Below are 26,912 nucleotides of genomic sequence, written 5' to 3' on the forward strand. Positions count from 1 at the left end.
TTCACATGAAAGATATCCCTCTCCCTTGCAGGATATTGAGAAGGACAATCTGACGACAGTAACTGTGGGAGAGTTTCTAATCCTACGGTTTATTGTTCCCTTTTTAAGTTTTTTAATGAAACATATTAACTTCAAAAATCATTTGCAAAATATAGCTTTGACTGTCTGCAACATTGCTTTTTAAATTGTCTTTACATTGATTCATATCTTATAACTTTCTGTTGAATTTCTGTGAATTCTAGTGTCGATATTCCTAAAATGTTCATGCAGAATTCTGAAAATTTAGCAAAGGTGTTTTCCATCAATATCCTATGCTTTTAGGTGGAATCAATTAAACTCTGATTAACCTACTTCCCACATCTTTTTAATGCGTTCTCATTGTACTTTCACAGGATGCATTTTAGAAAGATGATTGTGGCATTATTTTTATTTAGTTTGGCCCGGGAAATTGGAAAGCATCTCTTAAAATAAGCTGAGGGCACCGTTTTTTTAGACTGCTCGTTGATTCACGTGTTCTGCAAGTTGAGCGTTGAGCAGCAAATTCCCTGGATAAAATCCCTACCACAAGAAGAGAAGAGATATTGGGCCTCATTACAATCTTGGCGGAATGGATTAACGGGTTCCGTCAATGGATGCGGACCCGTTAAACCCATTCCGCCTGATTACGAGATCCCCTCGCGGGACCCGGTAAGGACGCCTGGTAAAACCAGGCGTCCTTACCGGGTCGCGCGAGGGGAACCATGGAGCTAAGAACGGGCCGGTCGTAATCGGCCCATTGTTAGCTCCCTGCACCCATTCCCTTTGAGCCCTATGGGGGCTCGAATGGGAATGGGGAAGGTCCGAGCCCGGGTTCCCTGAGGGAGGAATTACCGGGCCCTCCAAACTCGGAATGGCTCGGTAATTCCCCATTCAGGGAACCCGGATCCAGTTTTGGAGGCAGCCATGCAGCCAATAGCGGCATGGCTACCGTCGAAGCCGTAATGAGGCCCATTGTGTTAAAATTCAATGCCACTAACTTACCAAAAGCAAGCTGAAAAATGTTGCTTTGCATTTGCACTCTTTGGCAAGCCGAATTGTCCCTTTCTAAACAGTTATAACTACTTATGTCCCAGGAATATTATGAATGAAATCAATGAAGGCTTTGGTGAATTAAAAACAGCCCAGCTTGCCAGATGTATATATTGAACTGTGGACTTAAATCTGTAGGTTTCATACATAAAAAAAATCATATTTCAGATCAATAATGATTTAACCTGTTAAGTAAAGGGTTAATTGCATAGAAAAACACTTCACAGCTTTATAAGGTATCAGTGAGAAATTAGAATGGCAACAACAGGATTGCCTCTTAAATAAGGGCAACCTAGACATTCCATTGTCTAGCTGTTTTGGCACATAGATCAGAATGGCAACATTTGTGTATCATCTGATGGGGATAACTTGTCCAAACAGATTGAATGGAATGGTAAGGTTGTAAGGGATAGTCCCTAATGGCGACAGTATCAACTCGGATATGAGGTTCATGTTCTAGACAAAGCTGCTCCATTTTTCGGGTAATTGTAAAACCCTGAAACTCGTAATTCTAAAACTCTGGAACTTGCTAATATTACCATCAGCAATACCAGTGCTTCTTGGTGCGTATCCTGAATGTATAGGACAGGGGTTTGCAACCTTTGTCTCTCAAGATGTTTTGTGCTACAACTCCCATCAGCCCTCACAAGCATAATAAATAGTGAGGGATCATGGACGCCATAGTCCAAAACATCTGGAGACTGGAGAACTGCAGGTTGCAGAGTCATGGTATAGGAAATTTGATTGTGTAAAAAGTCTGTTTTGTAGTTTTTAGATGGGGAATGAATAAACGTAGTGAGGCGTGACCTCCACTGTTTTTCAAGTGGTGAGAAGAGCTTCAGGAAGGTAGCATTTTGAAAACAAATAGTGGCTCGGAGTCAACTTGGGTAGATCATTTTAGAACTCTACATTCTGCTAAAAGTAAACGGCTAATAGAAGTTGATAAAAGGGTGTTGGTTCAATGGGATGCCCCCCATAGCACAGAAGACATATTGGCACTAATAACAAAAGCAAGCCCGGGGCCAGACGGATTAACCAATGCAATGTAAAGCAAGAACCAGAAGCTTGGACCCATTTTCTACATGTCCCCGGGTTTTGGAGGATAGCAATTATAGTACCGATATTTTGAAGGGGCAATAGGGACGACCGTAAAAACTATTGCCCTTTTAGATGTCATTTGGAAAATCTTGGGTTACTTCTATTCTCAAGCTTCAATGAATGGTCAGCAAGGCAAATCCACCTTGACATCTTCTAAACGGCATTTGTACGGGGCTTAGGAACCAGCCCCAATATATTACCTTGATATCTCTGTTAAAGGGTAGAGCCCTGGGAGGTAAGTCAAGGACTTACGTAGTCTTTGTAGACCTGGTGCAGGCCTTCGGTAACATGTCCGGCAGGATAGCTCAGGGTCAACTTGCTCGCCTTGGAAGCAAGACGACCCGGTGCAACACAGGTTCGGTCCCGGGTCCGTGCTTGGAAACCTCTGGGTATTAAGCACGTTATAAATAACCAATTACAATCAACAGGTCTCGGCTATGCGCCAAACTTGTTAAGTGGAATTTCCTTTCCAACCTTTTGGAGCATCTGAAGACTCTGCACACAGGTACAAGTTTGAGGGTCAGATTGAATGCTGCAGGCTTGTTATTGGAGGAGATGAGCACTTTCAGAGGGCTCAAACTAGGTTGCCCCCTAGCCCCAGCACTTTTTAACCTATGAATTTCAGATTTGGGTGAGAAATTAACACAGGCGAAGTGCTCCCCCCGCCCCAAGATTTGGAGGCAGCCCATTTAGCTGGCTGCTTTATGCTGAGGATGTTGGACCAAATGGGGATTGGGGTTCAGCGCCAGTCAAAAAAGCTAGAAGAATATGTCGATGAAAATGAGCTGCTAAACACTGAGAAAACGAAGAGCAGAGTTCTAGAAAGATCCCATTAAAAAAAAGAGTAAGGTTGCAGTTCTCCTTGCAAGTGTGTATTAACATGAGCAAGATAGAGGTCAATACTGAATAGTTATTAAAAAGAAGGCGAAAATGTTGGCAAATCAGGCAAGGGTGCTTAATAAAATAATTCTGCCATCTCTATTTTACCGGTGGTGGAGATTTACAAGCTAAAGGTTGCAGCTGTTTTGATCCATGTTTCTGAATCCTTCTTTTATTCCACATTCTCTGTGACTTATTGTTGAAGGTATTTTCTGGAAGAGGGTGTTGGGACTGCCTAGAACCACCCCGATCCAAGTGATCAGACGAGAGTTGGGGTTGATCTCGTTAAAAGTAATGGTTGAATGGGATGTGTTCGCTTTATACAGGAAATGTGTTTTGGAAGCACCGTCATCGATCTTTGACTTAATAAAAAAAGAAATGGAAAGGAGTCACAACAGTGGTTTTGGGAAATGGGCATTGCAAAGTGTGCGCGTCAGATGACAATTTGAAAGAAAACCCAAAAGGGGCGAAACTTAATCTTTGGAAATTGGACTGGATATCAACAGCAGAGTAGGCGAACAGATATAAGCTATTCTATCACCTGACACACGAATCCAGGGCGTTTAGTACCATTCCAAATTACTTGATTAAATTCCCCAACAGTTTTTACAGATCTCAGTTCATGACGATTCGTTTGAATCTTTTCCCAACTAAAGAAGTCCTGTCTGTCAGACTCCATACGAGGCAGAGAAATGTGCAATGCAGCTATTGTAAAAAAAGAGAAAATGTGCGCCATATTTTGCTATTTTGCACAGCACAACGTGCTTAAGAACTAGGCACTTTAAGACTTTCCTTGATAATCTAAGCACTGATGATTGGTGGCTTCTTTTATTAAGTGGGGAAAAGATATCGCTGGTTTTAGCAACAGTAAACTTCTTGAACATTGTGTTTGATAGAATAATTTAAAGGGAATTTCTATCTGGAATTGTTTTTTAGATGAGGAATTGAGAGGAATACAAATAGAAGAATGGCTTATAGTAAATAACATTCAAAAAGGTTTATAATGAACCAAAATGCAAAAAGAACAAAAAAACCAATGTATTTGGGTAAAAATGTTCACTTAACAAGCTGCTGGCCAGGCTTCTAGGTCCTTCGCAGTGACATGGGCAGCAGTTTTTCACAGGCACCTAGCCCACCACTTCTTAATCACCAAGAATGAATTATCACTTGTGCATGACTAGCGGCAAGTGCAAATGCTGTGGCAAGAGGTTATTACAGGGTCTTGCAGTGGGTTCAGATGTTGGAGGTATGGGCAAAGCATGGTTTGTGGCATTGCATGGGGAACGTGCTCCTCATTTCGGCCAGTAAAAGTGCAAGAGCAAGCAGTGACAGGAAAGGAGAACGTAGAGTGCGCTTGCAGTCACTAAGTAGACCTGTACTCTCTCTCGCAGGCTTTCCTCCCTCACACTTTGTATTTCATGTACAAAATGGGCTAAGGCAGAGGTCTGGGTCCTTTAACTTTCCAAATGTTTTGGACCTCACCTCCAATCAGTCGTAGCTTAACAGTAAATTGTGAGGGATCAATTCGTAGTCCAAAATATCTTGAGAGCCACAGGTTGCATATCCCGGAACAGAGGCATATGATACGCCACATTGGTTTTAAATGTACCTATGCAGGGCTCCTAAAATCTACTAGCCCGCTCACATTGGCAAGGAGATTTGTTTGGCATGAAGCAGTATAGTGTTTTACACTGTCCATCTTCACATGTATTTATATTGCATTCTTGGATAGCCATGGGCTTCCCTTGGTTCTCGTTACTTTCCTTTCAGTTCGCCTCTAAGTAATGGTATGACGGTACACCGGCAACCCGGTACCCCTTTTACTTTCCCCGGCCTTACCGGTTGCCTTTGTTGTTGTTTCTTCATTGGTTCTGCTGGATTGGCTCGGTGTGCACACTGTTGTCGCTGTACATACTCCTTCGGTGCGCAGTTCCCTTCTCTGTGTTAAACCCCCATTACCTTCTTCTCGCCTTCCCAAGGTCACGTCCGCTTCTCTGCTGTGTGCCACAATGTGGATTTCCTCTGCGTGGTATTCAGCAGCATTCCTGACTTGCAGACAGACCTGTGCCTACATGGAATGGCGCTCCGTCTTGTTCTGGCCCAATTCCTCCCCTCAGAGTACCCACACCCAGGGTGCTATATGCCGAAATATTGTTTTGCAAACTGTTAAGCCGGTCAAGTGGCACAGCGAGTAGAGCGCCCGCTTTGACACCCGTGCAGAGCCTGTTCGAATCCCGGCGGGGCCAAACTCAGCCTTTCATCCTTCCGAGGTCGATAAATGAGCACCACACACCGTGGGTAATAATAAGCAGCGCTCAGATACCTGAGGGTTTGTAGCGCTATATAAAAGCCTAATTATTATTATTAATTATTATTATATGGGACTTCCGGAATGCCTCCCAATTTGAAGATTTGGTATTACATTCTTTTGGCAAAAGGGAGCACCTTTTTAGTATATACACATCCTTAGGGCTCAGAAATCATGAAGGTTTTAGTGGAATTTGAATGTCTGCTTGATCTTGGTTATTGTGAACTAGCAACAGCTGTAGGAGCAATTTACATTGAGGGTGACATTATATCAGTTCTCTCTTGCAATGCTTGGGTGTGCAGCTTTCTCATTCTTTGCTTATCGTATGCTTCGCGAACATGTCTGTGCATCACAAGCCCCCCTGTGACTTACATTAAGTACTTTCTCACAATCAAGCCATCAAATGAAATTACTATCAACAATTTATTTTTAGGTTAACTAGCCAATCATTAATTTTTTTGTTAACCCAACAAACTAGCTGATAGTAAATTAATTTGATGGCTTGATTGGTGAGAAGGTCTCTTCTTCCCTACGTTTAACTGATACTCCAATGATGTAAGGTCCGTTTGTTCTCTTGTGTGTCAGCCATGTTCTTTTTCAAGAGGTTTTTCTTGTGAGCGCTTCAAGTCCAGTAATAATTTAACCCGCTCTGGAGTCGTTCATTCACTTCATTGTACTCGCTGAGCTGACATCAAGCAGACACAAATGTTTTTCTTATTCTGGTCCAAGGTCTTCGATATGAGTTTTGCGGTATTGGAAAAAAAAAAAGCAGTACTTGGAAATGCCACTTGTTTTGCTGCTCTGCCTAATTATGGGTTTCGTTACAGAAATCCCCCCAAAAATTACCTGCATTTGACTGGAGCTAATTACCGTGCGTGGTAAGATTGGTGGTACGACCCATGAAGCATTCCAGCATGCCCATAATACTGCATGTCGCCAATGGAGTTAAATGGGACTCCAAAATGGAGACAGAGGTAAAACCATAGGACTCCAGTCTGGTATATATCCATTACTGCATGTGGCAACAGTCTTCGAGTTTGGCGTTATTCACAACGGTAAGGAGCCTTGCAGCGTTTGAGTGAACGCATGGCGAGTTGTGAGCTTGTCTCTAGAAAAGAGGATTATGTTGGTTTTCGCTGCTTGTTGCTTCCCAGACTGGGGCCATGGGAGAAATGTTAACAGATTTTTACATCCTCAGTAAATCCTTACTGCAGTGCCAGTCACATCGATCAACTGGAGAGGTGCTCCCTGCGGAGATCTGTGTTCAATCTGCAGGTCACGGGTTTTACTTTGTGCAAGACCGAAGAGACATTTATACCCAAAAGGTTAATGCGCTACGAAGCAGTAGTGGCTGGGGTAGTAAGCACTGTAAACACGTTGCTACTATTATCATGGACCTCACTGTTGCAAACATATTGTTAGCATTTTGAAAACCTTTTTCTTTCATTTTGGCTTGGCCCACGTGTCTTATGCCTTCGACAATCTCCGGCATAAGAGATGATATGAACTATTGGATCGGGAGCAGGATTACGAGGCATATAAACCTAGTTGTGTGCAGAAAATGCACATGTAAAACTTTTACGTTGCACTTTTAGTCTTGAACCGTATCTGCTTCCTGTATGTCACTGATGTCACTTCCTGCTTCAACGTTTAAGGCAGTTAAAACAATGGAGGACAGCCTACCTAAGAATAATGTGTAGAAATAAGTTAAGTAGATGGAAATAGGTTTTGATTAGAAAATTCATCAAAACATCAGTCAGTCATTAGTAAGGAACAACATGTTTTGTATTTGAAATAAAAAGGGTAGACTTCATGAAAGACATACACCAAAATACTTAAAATAAGGGGAGACACGTTTTTGACCCCTCTACCTTGTGTATATTACATTGAAGAAGTATTGCATTTTTTTTATAGGATGATCTCTAATAAAGTGCTTTAAAGGCTAGATACCAAAAATAAGTGAAAACTTCAAAAAATACCTTCTGGCATTTAGAGGTTGAAACCCATTTATCTTATGCTTTTGACCTAGTTCTGACCCCACCCTGCTGTCTGTAAAGAGTACTATCAGACCCAGCTAACACTAGACTGTGTATACTGATGACGCTAAAAGAGCAGCCTGTTGAATAAAGTATCTATGTTAATTTCGCCAACCACTGCATCAGCCGCAGCTGCTTCCCAGGGGAATCAACAAGGCAGCTCTCTTGCCAATCCAACGTGTCCGACAAGCTGTTTTCCATAGCTTTGGTTGGAGCAGATTGTTGAGACTATGGGCCTCATTACGAGTCAGCTGGTAACCCACGTGTTACCAGTAGACTCGCTTTGCCGTTACCAGCACCCGATATCCCGGTGTTACAGGGATATTACGGGTGCCGGCAATGGTGGTAAGTTTCCTTTCCATGCAGTCCGATAGGACTCCATGTAATGGGAACTACTGAAGAACCGGCACCGTTATTAACGGTGCCAGTGCTTCAGTGATTACTCTGCCGGTACTCCCGGCAGGTTCGGCCTGCCGGTAGATCACTGCCCCTAACGGCTGACTCGGAGCATGCTGGTCCAGGAATAATTCTGGAGCCAGGAGTAGCAGCCGTTTTCCCAGCATTTTTCCCAGCCCGGCTTACTCCTAATGACCCCCAGTATATCTCTGCCTTATAGGGTGAACCAGGGTTAATTCCCTTGCTCTATGCGGGTTGTCCCTGACATGCTGTTCACAAGGTGGACGTTTATGGGAAGAATGTTATGGGAAGAACAAAGTATGGTCTAATCAGACCGTGCATCTTACAGCGATTTTGAATTCCGCTAAAAAGTTGACAAATCTAGTATTGTACCCATTCGGCATTTGTTATTGTTAGTGTGACCAACACATCCATGTCAATTTCTGATATCCAGGGTCCGCAGCACCAGTGACTCTACGCCACACACATCATGTATAAGAAGCAAGTCCAGTTGTGTGAGTGCTTTTAATCTGGAGGCACAATGATGACATTAGAGATGGAATTGTTCTAGGTTTGATAGCTACCTATTTTAATTGAGTGTGCATTTTGCAAAGTGTACCTGCTTGTGCCTCATTCCCTTTTTCTTGCCCCACAATTTGGAAATCGTAGGTTCAACATCCTGGCACGTCTGCCTAATATGTGTTCTCGCCTTTATCAATCGTATCGAGAAAGCACTCTTTCCGTCCCACTTCCTCTTCCGGTTGTGGAAATGTTTGGAAAGGGATCTATGATGTGTTTTCACTCAGGCCGTTTTCGCCAATGCCCATGTTTCCCGGGCCCAGCTTCGGCGCAGCAGGAAAACATAATTTCTGTTCAGGCCCTCCACCAAAACCCGCAACCTCCATTCTCTCCCCTGCCCCCCTTTTCGTACCCCTATCCCCGTGTTTTGCAGGGGGCTACCACGGTCTCCTTGCATGCTCCTGGTCTGCGGTCTGCACCTCCGCATCGTTACCTCACCCGTACCTGAAACCCCTGACGGCTGCCACTTCCTGGTTCCTCCTGTATTCCCGACAGGTCATTGTCCGGCAAAGGGCCCCTGTGAGGGAGAGGGGTGGGGAGGAGGGGGGGCGGGGTTGTAAAAGGTAAAGGAGGCAGACTGACGGAAAACTGTGCAGTGACGGGAAGTGGTAAAGTGGTGGGCAATTTGATTGGGGGCCCATTTTGGGGAGATAAAGTTGGCATGTGCAAGAGTGTGAAACACATGGCATAGCCCCTTCCACTGACCTTTACACTCTCCCTGACAGTGCCATTGGTTGAGTGTGGTGTGCCCTGATGAAAATTATACTCCTGCTCTAACCACTATATAAGGTTGTCTATATCATGGGCAATTGTGCCAAGTTTGTGTTTTTTTAACCAGATAACATTTTTTAATGAAGCAGTATTGTATTCGTACCTTCACACATTAAACAAAAAGTTCTTAAAAGTTACTAAATCACTATTAATTTTTCACCCAGAACCCCAAGGATTGCAGCAAAGCCAAGAAGCTTGTGTGTAACATCAACAAGGGCTGCGGGTATGGGTGCCAGCTGCATCATGTCGTTTACTGCTTCATGATTGCGTACGGCACCCAACGGACGCTCATCCTGGAGTCCCTGAGCTGGCGGTATGCCACCGATGGCTGGGAGACGGTCTTTAAGCCTGTAAGCGAGACCTGTACGGACAGATCTGGAACCTCTACGGGCCACTGGTCGGGTAAGACATCAAAAGCTTTGTGTACCCAGGTCATGCATTACTGCTTAGTCTTTCATGCTACTGTTGGTACTGCTCTCCATAACCATCATCTAGTTGAGTTCTTCTGGGGTTATACATGTCCAGACCTAATGTGTTACTTACAAAACCAAATTTGGCTAATTAGAACTATTTGACTTGAGATTTGCCCTAGCTACAAAACACGTTTCATCCATTATTTTGTTTGGCAAAAATGTATTGATTCATTTTATAAAACTTAAAAATGATAATGAGACTTCAAATGTGCACAATTAGAAGAGTGGGTATCATACGATTCGATACTCCCGGATATACTGGCAGGTTTCCGTGAAGGCTTCTCCGCTATTGATCAGTTTTTTGATTGAATACGCTATTGGAGAAGTATACTAGAAGGAGGAAGACCTGCCTCTTTACGGCTTTCTTGGACCTATCTAAGGCCTTCGACTATAAGTCGTTCCTGGTTGTGGGCAAAGCTGTGCAGGATCGGGCATACCCCTTGACTCCTCCACAGCTCCGGCAATTAATAAGGCTGCTTTATGAGGTACTCCAGGTGCAGTTAGGTGTGCTAGTAATTATAATTATTCTAGAGATTTTAGAACAAATCTAGGTGTAAAGCAAAGTTGCCCTTTTGCCCCACTTTTATTTTCATTATTTCTTTGTGATTTTAATCCTCATAACACTACTCATGGTTTGATACCTCTCCACACCCCTTTAAATGTTATAAAATTCAGCACACTATTGTGTGCTGAGGACTCTGTTCTTATGGATGTATCACCTGGTGGGCTACAGCAGAGTTTCGAGTACTCCCATAAGTACTTTTCAGAGCATGTCCTCAAATTGAACCGTCCTTCCTTTTTATTTTTCCTTTGTGTTTTGTTCACGTTATCATAGACCTTTCACATGTAATGTTTTATGTAATAGAATTTTAAGTTCATTACAGTATTATAATAAAACTTTTTTAAAAATAGAATTACACTAGGTACACACAGCCTAAATGGAGCCAATTATGGGTGGATTCAGAAATTAACTATACATTAATAGAGAAAGATTTTGGGATGGTAAAAGCATAAAGAAATAAAACTTAGTTATGCATAGAGTATAAATGTACATGCCGAAACAGCATTTTTAATAGGCAATCTACATTCGGAAAAAAAGAGTTGGAATAATGTTCTTTCTACAATGATTGCTTTCATGTCGGAGGTATGAGTCACTGCGTTAGTTTGCTCCTCTGAAGAAAGTTGGATGCTACCAATGACTTACACACGTAAGGTTGTCCTAGCTGAGTGCCTCAATTTTGAAAACCCCACTGTGAATACAAGAACGTTTCCCTTTTTAGTTTTAGCTATTAGGTGGCGCCTTAAGCACCAACTATAAGCCAGAACGTTTGCTGTGGGAACTTACACCTTTAATAAAATAACCACATTCCATCTTTACCTGCAATAAGGCAGCTATAATACATAAAACACTATTCAAATCAAAACCCCATCTCTTCTAATACTCTTAATACTTCTAATGTCACCCGCACTTAGTCAGTTCCAAAACTCCTGAGTTTTAAGCCAATCTACATGATAAACCAACCGATACAAATATTTCAAGTAAATGTCTTGTGTTGCTGGACAATTTATTGTAACATGTTTTAATGTTTGCAGATTTTACAATGATGGTGAAAATAAACAATGTCCATCATTTACCTCGGACCCGAAGTGTTTTTCCAATACCTCCCCTATATGCAAAAGATTTAAGCAATAACAAAGAAATTGATCATGACACAATGCTTTTGGGAATCTCTTCAGGTAATTAGGGACCAAGCCCAATGGCTTATCCAAGGAGCAGAAAGTAGAGGGAAGGCGATAGCTGCACCCTCATCAGCAGTTAATAACGCTTTCTTAACCCCACTTGGATTTTCCTGTAATCCGGATAATTGCCTATCAGTAAACCCCAAATAAGTCACAGCCATTTTCTTTTACCTTTTTTGTAGGGGGTCCAAACCCTTCACCATAGATACCTTCAAGTCTGCATACAAAGATGTATCATTGGGAGTCGTTATCGTCCCACACATTGACGGAACACACCAATCTAACCAGGCCTTAAGTGATGTCACACCTAGCTCAAACCTTAGAGAGGCCATAGGTAAAGATGCTGGGAGGTGTAAGGCCTTCTTCAAATCCTTGCTTCCATGCTCTCCCATAATTCAAAACATTGGCATTCCAGTTCAGCACCATATAAAATAAAAAGGATCACTTTTGCTCTTTATGAAACCTGATTAGTGGCAACCAAATAAATGTCCTCTTTCACAATTTGTATCTCTTTTGCATCAATCATTGTTTACATTTTTCACTTGTTTTGAAAAGCAGGTGGTGATCGATTTGTTTAGGATTAATTTCCAAATCATTATCTTAAGCATACAAAGAAACAGGAGATATAAGGCCCCGGAGATGATGGGAGTGCTGTCAAACATGACGATGGCATCAGCGTATGCCATCCAGCAGAGCCTCTGATCTTCCACACTTGGACTAATAAACCCCAGTTTCTGGATTGTCACCCCTATTTCTGCTAAATACAAGTTGAATAGGCAAGGTGCAAAGATGCACCCCTGCCGTAGACACCTCTGTGTCTTACTTTTAATTGTAAGATTTCCCTGCACATCTATCCTAACCCACACCTTTGTATTCTCATGGATATGTTTAATTATGGAGAGGCGAGAGAGAGGCAATCCTCAAGCCATTCATTTCTGCCATAAACGTTCTCGATTAACCGTGTCATAAGATTTTGAAAAACCTATTAACGCTGTCTACAGATGGCTACTATGGCTATCTCAAGTACTATCTATCAACATTGACAATATAAGACCATCGAGATTGGTAGACATGCCTTTCCTGAATACAATATGTTCTTTTGCCAAAATGTTATTTCCAATCGCCCAAGGTTCTGATAGTCATAATTTTAATGCACCAAAGATCTTACTGTCTGCATCCATATGGGCGATCGGCCTTTAGTTAGCAGGGTCAGAACGATCGCCCTTCTTATATGTAGGAACGATAGTTGAGGTTTCCAGAAAAGAGGCATTTGTCTAGTTGCAGCAATATTTGTAAGCAGCAAAAATAATCATGACCAGAGAGTACCATCAGCCTTAAGCATTTGATTTGTGAGCCCAATCGGGCCCCCGCTGACCTGGAACTCGAAGCCTTATTTGTTACATGACATCATCTTCACTAAAATCCAATCCAAATCGAACAATTCTCAGATCTTTTCTTCACACCACCATATTTTTTATATATGCCCTCAAAGTAACTTACCCATTTAGTGGCACTAACTGAATTACTTTGAAGTTTTATTTGAGATTTAGTTTCATTATTAATCATTGACCAAAACTGTCTATCATTCTTTGAGAGCAGTATATTCAGCCTTAACTCACCATCCTTCTGCACCCTTAAAAATCAGTGAGCTCTCAACCAATTATTATTGTCCCGAATCAAAATATTTTTCCTGACCATATACATTTCTTCTTTTAAGTCTAAATATGTTTCAAGGCCTCTTATGTTCCCATATAATTTAATCAAATACATGTCTGTGCTTTACATTCCTATCCCCGGACCTATTCTTCAGGGTCTCAATACTCCACAGGGAGTCATTAAAATTAGGAACTCCACAAACGTCCATCAGTTGGTTGCCTGGTAAATCGGCAACCACGCTCCCCAATTCAGCCACCAGCTCCATATTTAACAATCTGATTTGTTTGCTCTTAAATTCTCACTTGGAGGGTCACATCCAACTAGACACTGATCTTTTCTATCAACTTTAAAAGAAGATGTTAACATATTGTGGTCACTTATAGGGGCATCCACCACCTCAAATGATTTACAAATTTTCCACACGCATGTTCAGACGACTTATAGTTGAAATGGCCTTCCCCCTCTTCCATGTTTCTCTGGGGGTGGGGGAATATCCCCCGTCACATTACCAAAAATGAACCTTCTTAAAACAAAGATGGTTGTTTTTGGTGAAGGAAAGTCAAATTTTGAATGGACCCTGGCTGACTCATTAATTACGGTGGTGGATGAATACAAGTATTTGAGTTTGATCTTCTCCAGTAGAGCAGGTTGGAAATGTCATTTAAATGTGTTGGATAAGCCTTCGACCATGGGTTTAAGAGGGCTTCTTCAGTTTTATAACCAACTGGGGACGGGGGGAGGGTGGGGGTGTTTGTATAAGTGCCTCCAGGAGATGAAGTCTAAAATGAACAGAGCTATTCTCTACAGCACAGAGGTCCAGGGGGCATGTTCATGTGGGCATCTGGAAAGCCTCCAAAACTCAGTGCTTCTGATGACCACAGGTGACGTGTTGCGACATGAAATGAGGCTTGTTAATATAAACCTCCCAAGCCCAGCCAAGATTTTTGAATTTTTTCTGAACGTGTAGCAAGGCACCCCCTATACATCCAAATATTTCTATTGCAATGGGAGACTCCCTGCATTTCACCAGCAAAGATTGTAAGAGCTGGTATAATAGTGGGATAATTGTAATGAATCGATGGGGATTGGGGGATCGGGGAATGCAGTAGCACTTGCTGATTTATTGCATGTTCAGCGCAAGGTTATTCTTAAGAATGGGCAGCATATATGGAGTTTGGCGCACTACATGACAGAACTATGAAATTATCCTCTTTGCAATATTACACCCACACCACGAAGCGACCCAGGCTAGCCTCCTCCATAGCCAATTTTACATCTGCTGAGTGGTGTAGATATGTATTAATGGCTAGGCTAAAGGTATTACCTCTTAAAGCAAGTGTGCCTTGGCTACGTCTGGGGAAGATTTGCCTGTGTCCTATGGGCTGCCATGAAGATCTGATGCATTTTCTAATGATATGAAACTTCCTGACCTAAGCTAAGACCACACTGGCTTATGCCACACTTCAGCAAGAATAACATAAGGTCATGCACGAACGCGATGGCTCTTGTTTTGCCCAGTAAAGATGCATACTTCTAATTAGATGTAGCTCATTTTATTAAGGATGCTCTAAAAGAAATAATTTGAAAGAGGACTCCCGGTACTTCAATCTCCATATATATTTTTCTCTTTCTTTTTGTATCCCATGTTCTGCATTTTATCTCGTCTGTTAGTTGTACGGGTGTAGAAGTATGAAACGGGCACAGTCCTTACCACCTCCAATTGAGAATAACTACAAGGGTAGTCTTTATTAAAAGAAACAGTGTTCTTGGTGTTCTCAATAAACAGAGAAGTTCCTAGGTTCACTGGTAGTAAAGTGTTGAAAAGATATGTTCAAAATCACAAAGTTCCAAGACTGGGGTGGCGCTCATTTCCCCGTGCCTTATTCTTCTATTAAAATATTGGATCACAGATCGTCAAACAATCTTCTATGCGGGTGCGAGTCCCAGACTTGCAAAGGTGGTTTAGTGCCTTCCTTTGCCAAACTGGGTGATTCTCAACAAAATGTCCCCTTCATAGGGTCCCAGACCCTCTTGACTTTAGATCTTCGTTTCTGATATGGGTGCAGGCCCCAGACTTGCACAGCAGCATTACTCCCCCTTGGCTCGCTCTCCTGCCAAGTGAGTAACTGCCTTTGATTCCCTTTCGGGTCCCAGACCCTCTTCCGTTTCTTCAATTCACTCTTGAGCTTCCCCATAGCTCAAACAACCTTTGGTAAATATGTGTGCCTGTTCTCTTCTTCTTGAGTGAAACAAGCGTTTCCCTAGTCACCATGTTGCTTGCTGAGGCTCTGGCAGCTTCCTGGAGAGAAGCGGGATCTGCAGCGCTTCGGGCAGCATCTTCTCCCAACTGCAGGTCCTGCCTTGCAAGTGGTTCACCCAGAGTCTGGGTAGCCTTGAGGTAATTACCGGCACCAACCCGCTCAGTCCTCAAACTTGGACCTTGGTTGGGCTTTCCACTACCTCGCTCTGTGGCTTCCCGTTCAGCTTCCCTTTGTCGGTCCGGTGCAGGCAACCTGGTGTGCCTTCTCAAAGACCTGTTTTCCCGACACTCCTTCTCGGGAGGCTCGTCTCCCTCGGGTATGTCTCCCAGCTGTTCAACAGGTGAGTTCCTTTTGAACTCCTGCGACGGCCAGCTGCCTCCATCCTGGCAATTGATATGATATGTCATTTATAACACGCCTGTACACAAGTGTTTCTAGGCACGATAAGACAAGTAGAGGGAAACAGAATGAGGACAAACAACAATCTTACTAGGCCTTGTCATTCACATCACGCAAGTGTGGGGTGAGGGGAGTAGTGCCAAGCGAGAGTTGGGGCGGAGGTTGTGGAGGGGGGTGCCGCTGACTCACTAAGTGCTGCCAGAGCGTGGCTCTTAAGTGCAAAGAGAAGGGACTGTAGGGTTACAGATACAGACCTTTAAGTGCTGAGGAAGCCCAGAGGCAGTGCGTGGGTAACTTGACACGCAGGTGTCTGGGCCCGAATTCAGGGGTGGCCTGGTGACCAGTGTGACATCTCAAAATAAACTAGACCGCTCACTATGTTTCCTCAAAGTGATCTTCTTTGTCGTATTACTAGTTTTCCCCTCTGTAGCGAGATACTTGGGATTCTTGGATATTTCAGGTTTGTAAAATGTATCGAGTTGGTAAACCTTACAACAGAGTACATTAGTTATCCCTACAAAGGGGGGGGGGGATTTGGTATTGGAGAAGGGGGTTGGGGTTATCGAGGCAGAAGAATACCGCGCTCCCTGAGAATAATCGTCCCTAATTCCATAGGGGGCTTCCCTCCCCATGTGATCCTCCCGCTGTGCTCCACCCCCAGGGGGACTATTGTACTGTGGACGCACCACCCTGGCCCCATTGGGAAGTTCTACCCCTAGGGATGAAGGGACAACATCTTCAGATTCACCACATAGTGTATAGGTCATTTTAGATATGTTTTATTGTTACTGTATTTATTGCTTATTAATGGATTTCTTTTCCAAATAAACTTGATTCTCTCTCTCAAATTTCCACAACCGAATCCATGGTTATGCTAACTGGAATCCTGCAGAACAGCTCCCACCAATTTACTGTCTGACATATCTGCAGTTTTGCAGGGTTCAGATCCTGATTAGAGGTTCTGGTCTATAAATAAAAAAATATCATGGGTCCATCCCACTTATTAACTCATTAACATGTTCTACTGGCTAATGTGTCGTGTCATATGTAATTTATAAATAAAATACTAAGTGCTTTATTTTCAACCAGTTGACTTGTAAAGATCTCTGGCTCCATCTACGTCCATAAGGTAAGAAGGTGCGGGGAGGGAGAGTAGCATTGCTGCACTCCTCACAACTCCCCGGCCTTGTGCGTCGGTTCCTTCTGCCAGTTTTCCGGGTGCGCTTCCCCCACACAACTTAGGCTTCCTCCTGCCTTGCATGTCCTTCCCCTTCTGCCTGTTCCACGTGCGCTTCCCCATGCAGATTTAGGCCTCTCTAACCCCTGCCTGGCACGCCCTTCCCCTTCTGCCTGTTCCACATGCGCTTCCCCATGCAACTTTAGGCCCAGCTTCCCCTGCCTTTCGCGTCCGTCCCTTCTCCCTTTCCCCATGGGCATTCCCTTTGCAACGTAGGCCCTGCATTCCCCTGCCTAGTGCGTACCTCCCCTCCTGCCTGTTCTACCTATGCTTCCCCATGCAACTTTAGGCCCTGCTTCCCCTGCCTTGCACGTCCGTCCCTCTTCCCTTTCCCTTTGTGTGTTCCCTGGGCAACCTAGGCCCTGCTTTCCCCTGCCTTGTGTGTCCGTCCGTCCCCCACGTGCGTTCCCTTCGTAACTTAGGCCCTGCTAAACCCTGCCTTGCGCATCCGTCCCTTCTCCTTCCCCCACGCGCGTTCCCTTTGTAACTTAGGCCCCTCTTCCCCTTCTTGTGTGACACATGCGTTCCCCTCACAACTTGTCCCTGCTCCCACAGCATTGCGCTTCCTTCTCAGCATTGCTCCCCAAGCAACTTGTCCCCGCACCCCCAGCCTTGCGCATCCTTCTCAACGCTGCGCCCCGTGCAACTTGTCTGTGCTCACCCTGCCTTGTGCATCCATCTCAGTGTTGCTCCCCACGCAACATAGGCACGCTTCCCTCTTCTCCTTCCCTTCAGGCCCCCTCTGAGCCCTGACCAGTGTATTGTTTACCTTCCTGTGTCTCTGCACTTCACGCTCTTTTGTAATGTGACTATTGTACCATCAACCTGTTTCATCTCTCGCATTTCTCCTCTCATTCCCAGGTTCCCAGGATTACTAGTGTTTGCATATATTGCTTTGCGTATATTTGTAGTTTGTTGTTTTGCTCTGCATTTCTCCTCTCACTCCTCTAGGGCCCCCCAACGTTTTAGTGTTCTCTGGTGTACTTAATTCTTGTCCCCTCACGTGTGTGCCCCCTGTGTGTGACCCCTTGTGTGCCTCCCTCCTTGTGTTCCGCTAGTCTGTGACCCCCCTCTTACTCTCCGCCCTGCACCCTCTATGGTGCTCTCTGTCCCCCTTATCTTCTTTAACTGCTGTTATATCCTATCCCTCTCACTAAAATTGGTAGGAAGAAGCTCAAAAGGGACATCCTGGTCTCCAACCCAGGCCTCCCTATCACTGATACCTACACCAGTGCTTCCTCCAGACAGACACTCGCTGACATCCACTTTGGTGTTCCCTCTCCAGGCCTATGGGCCCCCATATGTTCTCTGTTCCCTCTCCTTTTTCCTCCTCTCCCGTTAATTAAATCTGAATGGCACCATCTTTGTCCAGGGCCTTCAGGCCAATCTCCTTTTTGATATACTCTTCCCGCGTCTTATCAACTTCCTTCCTTCTCCTGCTACCCTTTCCAACTCCTTTCTGGCTCCTCCACCACCTTCCTCCTCCGCCCCATCTATGGCACACTCCACTGCTTCTTTCGATGGTCTCCTGCCCACGTTCCTCTGGCACCCTCCTCTGCTTCTCTGGCCGCACTGCCTTCTCCTTCGTCCACCACCTCTCCAGCACCCTCATCTTCCTCTCTGACATCCCTGCCATCTCCTCCTTACTCCTCTGCCCATTCTTGTGCACCTCTAACAATTCCACAGGGTGTTTCTCATGCTTGTACCCTTCACGGAAGTCTTTCAAATGTGGTAATCTGCTCCATATCGCTACTCTTAACTCTCGCTCTGCTGGCAAACACTGCTTGGACATCTACCGACTCCTCAAGGAACTTGATCTGGTTGTACTCGGTCTCACGGAGACTTGGTTCACAGCCAGCTCTCATGAGTTTTGACACTCTCCTCCCTGATGGCTACAAGATCCTCTCCGAACCCAGAACCAACCGTCCTGGAGGTGGAGTAGCCCTGATCTTCCCAGAGTGGATCCCTGCTCCTGTCATTCCTATGCAGGCCTACTACTCCTTTGAATGCCTGGCATTCAGTCTCTCTCTCGCTCTCCCTCTCTGTCTCCCTCTCTTACTGTGGCCACCAACTACAGGCCACCTAGCTAGGTTGCCCTCTTCTTCTCCAAGTGGGCTGACCTCTCAACCTCTCCTCGGAGATCTCAACATCCACTTGGATGCTGCTAGCCCCCCCCCACCCCGGCCCCCCGGGCTCTTTAGCAACCTCTGCGGCTCTCTCTCTCTCTTTTTTCTTCCCCCTGGCCCAACTCACTCTGCAGGGCAAACCCTGGATGTTCTGATCTTGTCAGACCTCCCCCTCTTAGACTGACCACTTTCTTCTCTCCTCTCACTAGTCGCTTTCTCTCCCCGAGTTTAAGCTGACCCCAGCACTGCCACCCACCTTCTCGGTCATCCGGCCCATGAAGCTTGTGTCAGTGGAGGCATTTGTCGCTACTTTCTCTCCTACCCCTACTCCTGCGGCTGACTCACACTCTGACACAGCCCTTACAAACCTCCATCTCTCAATCTCTAACACTGTGGATATCCTTGCCCCTGTCAGGAGGATCTGTTTGAAGCCCTCATCCAAGTGCAACTCTTGGTACAATTCTGACCTCGCCACCCTTAAGCTTAAGTGTAGGGTGGCTGAGAGGAAGTGGAGGGGAATTGGGCTCATCCTTTGACAAACTGGCCTGCCAACCTGCTCCAAAGGCAATATAGACTCTGTCCTGTCTAAGAGGAGAGCCTGCATCCAAGCCTGTGTCTCTGCGGCCTCTAACAACTCGGCCGAACTTTTCAAAATCTGCAAGGAGTTGGCCAATCCTGCTGCAGTCTCCACCTCTCCTGTTCCCTCCAAGGCCCTTTGCACAGCTCTGGCCTCTCATTTCACAGCTAAAACTCAGGACATCCTGTCCACTCGCTCCTCCTCTCTACTCTTCCTCTCCTTCTACCATTCCAGACCGCTCTCTCTGGCCGCCTCTCCTCTTCCTTTCTCCTCCTTCTCCCTGTTTACGCTTGATGATATTTCAAGTCTGATCTATGAAAACCTCGTCAAAGCAGGTGCTCCCTGCTCCTCCGGGACCATTAAGCACCACATCGACACCGTTGCTCCAGCTTTGGCCGATTTCTGCAACCACTCTTTTGCCACTGGAACCTTCCCTTCTGCCCTTAAGCACTCCCTTGTGCACTTCCTCCTTAAGAAGCCCTCTGCCGATCTTTCCTCTCCGGCAAACTACCACCTGATCACCATCACTCCTTTCCTGGGCAAACTCCTGGAAAAGCTGGCCATCTCCCAGCTTAATCTCCATACTGAATCTGTTGGTTGTCTCCATGACCATCAGTCTGCCTTCAGAGCAGCCAAAAGCATGGAAACTGCTCTACTGAACACCCATGAGGACTTGTTCTCTAATCTCGACTCTAACCTTTCTTTTTCCTCATTCTCCTTGATCTATCCTCAGCTTCCAACACGGTCAACCACGTCATCCTGATCAATAGTCTCTGCGACAACCTGGCTCACTGGTCAGGCCCTAGCCTGGTTGACCTCCTTTCTTTCTGGTCGACCCTCCCAGTTTCAACTTAGGACCTTTCTCTCTTCTATTTCTCTCTCTACTTGTGGTGTTCCCCAGGGGTCTAAACTCTCTCCCTGGCTCTGGCACCTCTGGCCCACCTCATCTCTACCTTCTGCTCTAACTTTCAGTGTTATGCGGATGACACTCAGCTCTCCTTCACGCCGCCCTCAGCCTCTTCTGCTCTTTCTCTCATACCTGACTATGTCCGCAATTCAGAAATGGTGTGCCTCCAGTGATCTCTGCCTTAATGCCAGTAAGACTGAGATCCGCCTCATTGGAACACCTGCTCCCGCCTTCGTGCTTTCACTCTGGCCGGCCACCCTCGACCCTTTACCTGCTCCTTGCTGTGAGGCCAAAGAACCTTGGCATCCTCTTCGACTCCACCCTCTACTTCTCTCCTCCTATCTCTAAGAAGCCACACTATCGGCTGCACCTCCTCAGAGGTATTCTGACTTTTCTCACTTCCCCCAGAAGCTGACTGCCTCCAGAGCCCTTGTTCTCTAGACTACTGCAACAGCCTCTTTTTTAAATCTGGCTGCCTCTACTCTTGCCCTTTACAAGTAATCCAGAACAGGACGGCAAGACTTGTCCTTGGCCTCAAGCCCTGGGGTCACATCTCTCCAGCGCTGAAATCTCCACTGGTTCCCTGTGGCTGCAAGGATCAAGTTCAAGACCACCCTCTGCATTATCGACAAGGCTTTCTGGGGTTGGGGACCGCACTACATCCAACTTTCTCTTTCTAAGCATCTGCCTTCTCGAGCCCTCTGCTCATGCACCGCCAACTCTGAGAGTCAGATGCTTCTCCAGGCAGAGAGTGGGTGGTAGATCTTTCTCCTCGGCTGGGGCCTCTCTCTGGAACAGCCGCCCTGCCTTTCTCAAACTTGAGCTGGACCACCTAAGGTTCCGGAAACAACTCAAGGCCTTCCTTTTCGCATCCGCTTTCTCTCCCCCTTGCTGATGCTGCTGTCTGCTGTGAAATCTGGTCACCTGTCCATCCACTGAACCTACGGGACCAGGCTCCTACACAACCAGTTACCCTTGCACTGCCTGTGGGCCTCCCAACCACTTAGGGACTGTATCTGCAACCCTACAGTCCCCTGAATACCTGCACTTATGAGCCACTTCCCTGGAAGCACTTGCGCGTTCCATTGCACTCTCCCCCCCACCCCTCCCTGCCGACACTTCTCCCCCTCCCTAGCACTTGTGCGATCTGAATGACACAAGATCGTCTTCCCTTCCTTGTCTTGGCGCACCTAGAAACACTTGTGTACAGGTGCGTTCTAAATAACTTATAATATATCATTGTTTGGTGTATACAAGGCGTTTCTCTTACAGTTGAAAATAAGCTGGCATCAGATGATTATATGAAGTATAAAAGTGTGATGTTTGGCACAAAGGGAACTCAGCTAAGAGCATTGCCCCACATGTGCTCAGTGTTGGACCCCTCCCAAGCTGGGCTTTTCATGCAACGCAATTAGCTAATCAAATATACATGTGGCATGTCCCTTAAGAGGTCCAGATGTTGAGTAATTGGAAATGACTGGGGTGTTTGAAGCTGCATGAAGCAATAACTGCAAGTAGTAAATCATATCATATTGTCTTTCACTGGATTTCATTCAGCGTTGATGGTACAATTATAAAACCCAGAGGTAATATTTTTTTTATAAGCTCACATTATTTTGAATGCTGTTCATTTCTTTCTTCCATTCAGGGTGAGGAAAATTAAGGTTCAGTTGTACTCTTTTTGCTTAACATGCTACTATAAAATGTATATATTGTCAGGTTACTTCATTTTGTGATTTTATGCACATTTGAAATAATCTATTTAAAATGGAGTTTAATTTTAGGCCTGCTTTTACAAACCTGTCACTTGCCTTCCATGGCCTCCTCCCCAATCTCTTTGACCACTCACCCGCCACAGAGGTGCGCTCCTAGGCAGCCCCTTTTCATTTCGAATACTCTGCATATTGTTCACACAAGCTGTGAGCCAGAAGCCAATACTGAGTTAACTTGCCACAAAGCAGTATCAATTTAGTTCCTGCAAGAAAAAATGGAGACCTTGATGCAATCCTGGATAAAAGTGGACGCTTGCAAAGCTGAAGAGTTTGCGCGTCTTGCTTAGTATTTTAAACACCTTGCATTCAGATCTTGCCACAGCCAAGACTGAGGATGGGCCCGGCGAGTTTAACCAGAGGCCGGCTTGTTTCTCGCGATTTCAGAGGCCAATAAACAAACGAGGCAGACTAGATGGAGGGATCAGGCGCGAAGAAGGCTGAACAAACAATCCAGCAAATGTATTCCACCAAAGGTGCATTTCTTTTTACTAGAAATCATTCAAACGATCAACCTGTGTGTGGCCATGTTCAAGTCTACATTTATGTAAGGTTTACAAGAAAATCCTATGCCTACTGGCATTTTATTACTGGCACACACATTTAAAACGAGTGTATTAAGAAAAAGACCGAGATATAAAGTGGCGCGCCCATCAGAACAGTCTTTTTGCTGGCGGAGGTTTGGTGGAGAGACACAGGTCGAGCAGTGAACGTGGTGAAGGTTTGCAGTGGCGGGTGGTGAAGGTTTGCAGTGGCGGGTGGTGGGTGGTGAAGGTTTGCAGTGGCGGGTGGTGGGTGGTGAAGGTTTGCAGTGGCGGGTGGTGAAGGTTTGCAGTGGCGGGTGGTGAAGGTTTGCAGTGCAGGGGCCTCGATGTTGCCTAGCAACCGAGCGTAGCACAGGAGCCTTAATCAACGCAGCAGGGTGTGCGGGGGCCGCGGCTGCTTCCCAGTGAAACGTTTATTTTTTAAATAATGGGTTCAAATAGTGCAATTTCATGGCATATTTTTCTGAAAACGGAGTAGAACGCGGCGCAACTCACAATCGGTTCTGAAGGGCAACACATGAAAAATCCAGTAGATGGCAAGTGTGCAGCAATACACAGGAGCATTTTACAACACATTTCGATGAAGCCACTACTGCCGCTGTAAAACCCACGTCCGTGATGCCTGCGCCCATAAGATGCCATCATTGCCACTTTAAGTCACGTTCATGACACTTGTGCCCCCAATATATGTCGCCATGCCACTCGAAAAAATGTTGATGTTGGTGCCCCCACTAGATTTATTCATTTATTTATGTTTACATTTATATAGCGCACATGCAGCCCGAGGGCATCGCACTGACACTTTCTATCATGTTCGCGATGCTGGCGCTCTGTGTATGCCATCATTGCCATTTTAAATTACATTCGTGAGACTGCCGATCATAAATCAGATTTCCCCCAGTCACCCACGTCCTTCACCCCGTGCACATACATATACACTCACACACGGTTGCATGCACATACATGCACTTGCAGACTCTTGCACCTCACACACGCACACACCTGCAGCCGCGCTGACAGTTTGGCCCTGTCCCGCTGTTGCTCTTCCTCCGGGATCCTGATGAGCCTCAAACCATGCCACTTGGGCCACTAAGTGTTGGGTGTCAACTTTCAGAGCATGGAGATGTTTCACGTGTCGGGGATCTGAAACAGTGGCGTGTCCAGACTCTTTTGACTGGGGTGGCCCAAGTGGGGCACTGACTTATGCAGCTGTGGCATGAAGTACAAACACACACACACGCACATAATGGTCATAGTTTAGAATAATGGGGTGGCCAATCAGATTCCATGGGTAGAGTGTGCCAACCCAGGCCCCTCCCTGGACACGCCCCTGATCTGGCAAGTGGCTTCCACTTTGGCCACAACTAGTGGATGAAGCACCCATTTTCCCTCTCTTACCTGAAGTGGCCCGGCTAGGCATTGCCCACTGGGTATGCGCCACAGTGCGGGATTCCTGCATGGCCGCACCAGAATGAGCGGGTGAGTGGCAGGTTTCCGCCCATTCTGGACGAGGTGCCCCTTCTGAGCGAGCAAGACGAAGAGGATTTTTAAACATCCATAAGGTGATCCTATTTGGGGGAAAATGCGGTCCATGAATTTATGGATAACCACAAACTGAATATCACCATTATCTTATCAATGAGAAATTGTGAAAACATCCTGATCATTAGGTAGTGTGCGAGTAGGGCCACAGCTGTTGTCCTAACTTTTTATTTGTTCTGAGCTTTTTGCAATCCTCTGAGGCTGGTGTGTTGTTGACAACGAGGACGACGTAGAATAACAGCAGGAGGGAACTGTAGACTTGTGAGAAAATCAGCGAGGGGGCTCAGTAAAACCTGCGTGTCTCGGTCCCGACTCTTCCCGCATTATCCGCTGGCATGGTTTAGCATGCTCTGCTGAGAGCATAGGGCTCTGTCTAGGTAAAGAATCACCCTGGGAAATCCTGAAAGGTTAGTCTTCCATTGAACACTGCCAGTGGCTGAGAAAGAGAGAAGATAAGGCCTTTGAGGGCGAGTGTCAAAGGGAATACCCTAGGATTGCACAGACCCACCTCTGTGTCTGCTTTGGCTGCACATAAACTAAGTGCAGAGTTTGATCACCGAACAAGCAGCATTTGTTGTTGTCGCTCAGAGTGGTGCGCAGAGCATCTGGTCTGTTCCCGCCCTGGTGGATCCGTTTAGCAATTTTGCGACAAATGGTACATTGAGGGTGTTCTATAGGGATGTTCGGAAAACCTTCTCCCAAAGAATTGTTGGACTCTCTGAAGAGTCCTGCAAATTCCAGTGGTTTGGGATGTGACCGAATCTGAAACCTTTAGACAATGATCATGAAGCACAAGTCTTGCTAGCATGGGCGTGACTTCAGGGGGGCGTATGGGGCGGTTCACCCCTTCCAGGTTGACTGAGTTGTTGGCTCCATAAAGTCCAATCGGGTCTGAAGGCGTTCATTGGGATCCAGGCTGTCGTGAGTGGGCTTTCTGTTAGGCTATCAATTGCAGCTTCATTCCTGGAAGCTTTGATTTGCAGTCCTATTGTCAGACCAGGCTGCCCAGCAGGAAGCAATTACTGGCAAATGGTCATGGGGGCAAGTTCATCTTCACTGACGGTGCCCCTTTAATATGCAAAATTCAAATTCTTCAGGAAAAGTGCCAATGTTGGGTTTAGCTGCGATGGACCTTATACATTCTGAAGCCAAGCCCCACCACTTGACGAGTTAATTTGTGAAATAAAAGGTTAATTGGATACTTTAAAAGTTCCTGCATGCTTCTTTGACAAGCAAGAAATTAATTTTTTATGCAAATCTGTCCTTTTTAACCCCAAAAAGCAAAACATGCTGCCTGCCTGTGCTAAATAATGAAAAAAGCAAGAAAACTTAATTAATAATGTAACCAACCCACCGGAGACTATACTGTCATCCCTGGTTCTCCCGGGGTCAAGTGTGAATAGGACATCGAGCTCCCCCTCCTTTCTCACATAGGCTACACGTGCTTCCACATCACACCCCAACCCCTTGGCTGGAACATCTTATCCTGATCGTAAACCCCCTCCTCCTTGCCTCATTTTACCCTCAATGACATGGACAGTGCTTCCTTGCTAGCTTCGTGCTACATGAAACCCGAATACGCCACCTTTGCCAACAGAAATGCCATATTCGGTCACTGTACTGCTGCTCGTATCAGCAGTAAACTTGCCCGATTACGACTGGTGGTAACATGGTGTTAGTCCCATAGCACTCCTTTGGGGACTTGGAGGAATCACCACAGGCTGTAATTCCACCTACGGTAATTCCTCCCTTTTTGTGGTGGAGCTGTTTCCACTACTTTACCTCCAAACTCATATTATGACTGTGTGGTAAAAGTGGCAGTAATTGCATTTCGGGCACTTTTTATTGCACCCCTATACTCATAAAGACTCCACCCACTTCTGCGGTATTACAAACTAAACAGTCTGGAAACCTGGGCTAAAATGCCAGGTTCTCTACTTGACCAAAGCAATGTGATCCTGGCCAAACCGCTTTACATCGCTGTGCCTTAGTTTCCGTATCTGACAACATTGTTTTTGCCTTGAAGTGAGTCTTGTAGGCACGCACTACGGAGACCCGCGCATGCACGTTTTGACAGTCTGCAGTGTTGTCATGTAAATGTATCATTTTGCTCCAAAGGCAGCAGCGCCTTATGTCCCTCCCAGCCACGTCCTCTTTGAGCAATGGTACTTACCTCAAAGGTGAAGGGAAATAAATAATACCGCAGTGCAAGTAGTGTCTGAGACCTGGTCACGGACCATAGGAATTTCATAATCACCAATGTTGAAGAGCCTCGTGAGAGAGAACCAAGGGAAGCACTACGAAATAAAGTACTGGTATAGCTTCGTCTAACAACGGGTCCGGGTGTAGTCAGAAGTTCTGATCTGAAGTAGAGTAAAAATTGATGGCTGGTGTACCCTTGAGAACAGGGACTGTGTTTTGGTGGGGCGTGGAACCAGTAACCTCTCGGGGTTTCTAAGTATTTGTAAATATCTGCCAATGTAAGACTTGTAGTCTGATACTTAATCACTACCAAATGCCTTCTGCTTACAGGGACCCCTCTGAT

The 26,912-nt window shown here is 45.5% G+C and overlaps 1 protein-coding gene across 2 annotated transcripts in view; it reads left to right on the forward strand.

Annotated features, from left to right (window-relative positions):
* The window catches only part of FUT8 (fucosyltransferase 8), an 857,288-nt gene that overhangs the window by 681,528 nt on the left and 148,848 nt on the right, over positions 1 to 26,912 (forward strand). For both annotated transcript variants that reach the window (XM_069638672.1, XM_069638673.1), the window contains one exon: positions 9,300 to 9,537. In XM_069638672.1, the coding sequence (XP_069494773.1) occupies positions 9,300 to 9,537 (238 nt within the window). The remainder of the gene's footprint in view (positions 1 to 9,299; positions 9,538 to 26,912) is intronic.

This window comes from Ambystoma mexicanum, chromosome 14 (assembly GCF_040938575.1).
Source record: "Ambystoma mexicanum isolate Mex_15411 chromosome 14, UKY_AmexF1_1, whole genome shotgun sequence".
Lineage (NCBI taxonomy): Eukaryota > Metazoa > Chordata > Amphibia > Caudata > Ambystomatidae > Ambystoma > Ambystoma mexicanum.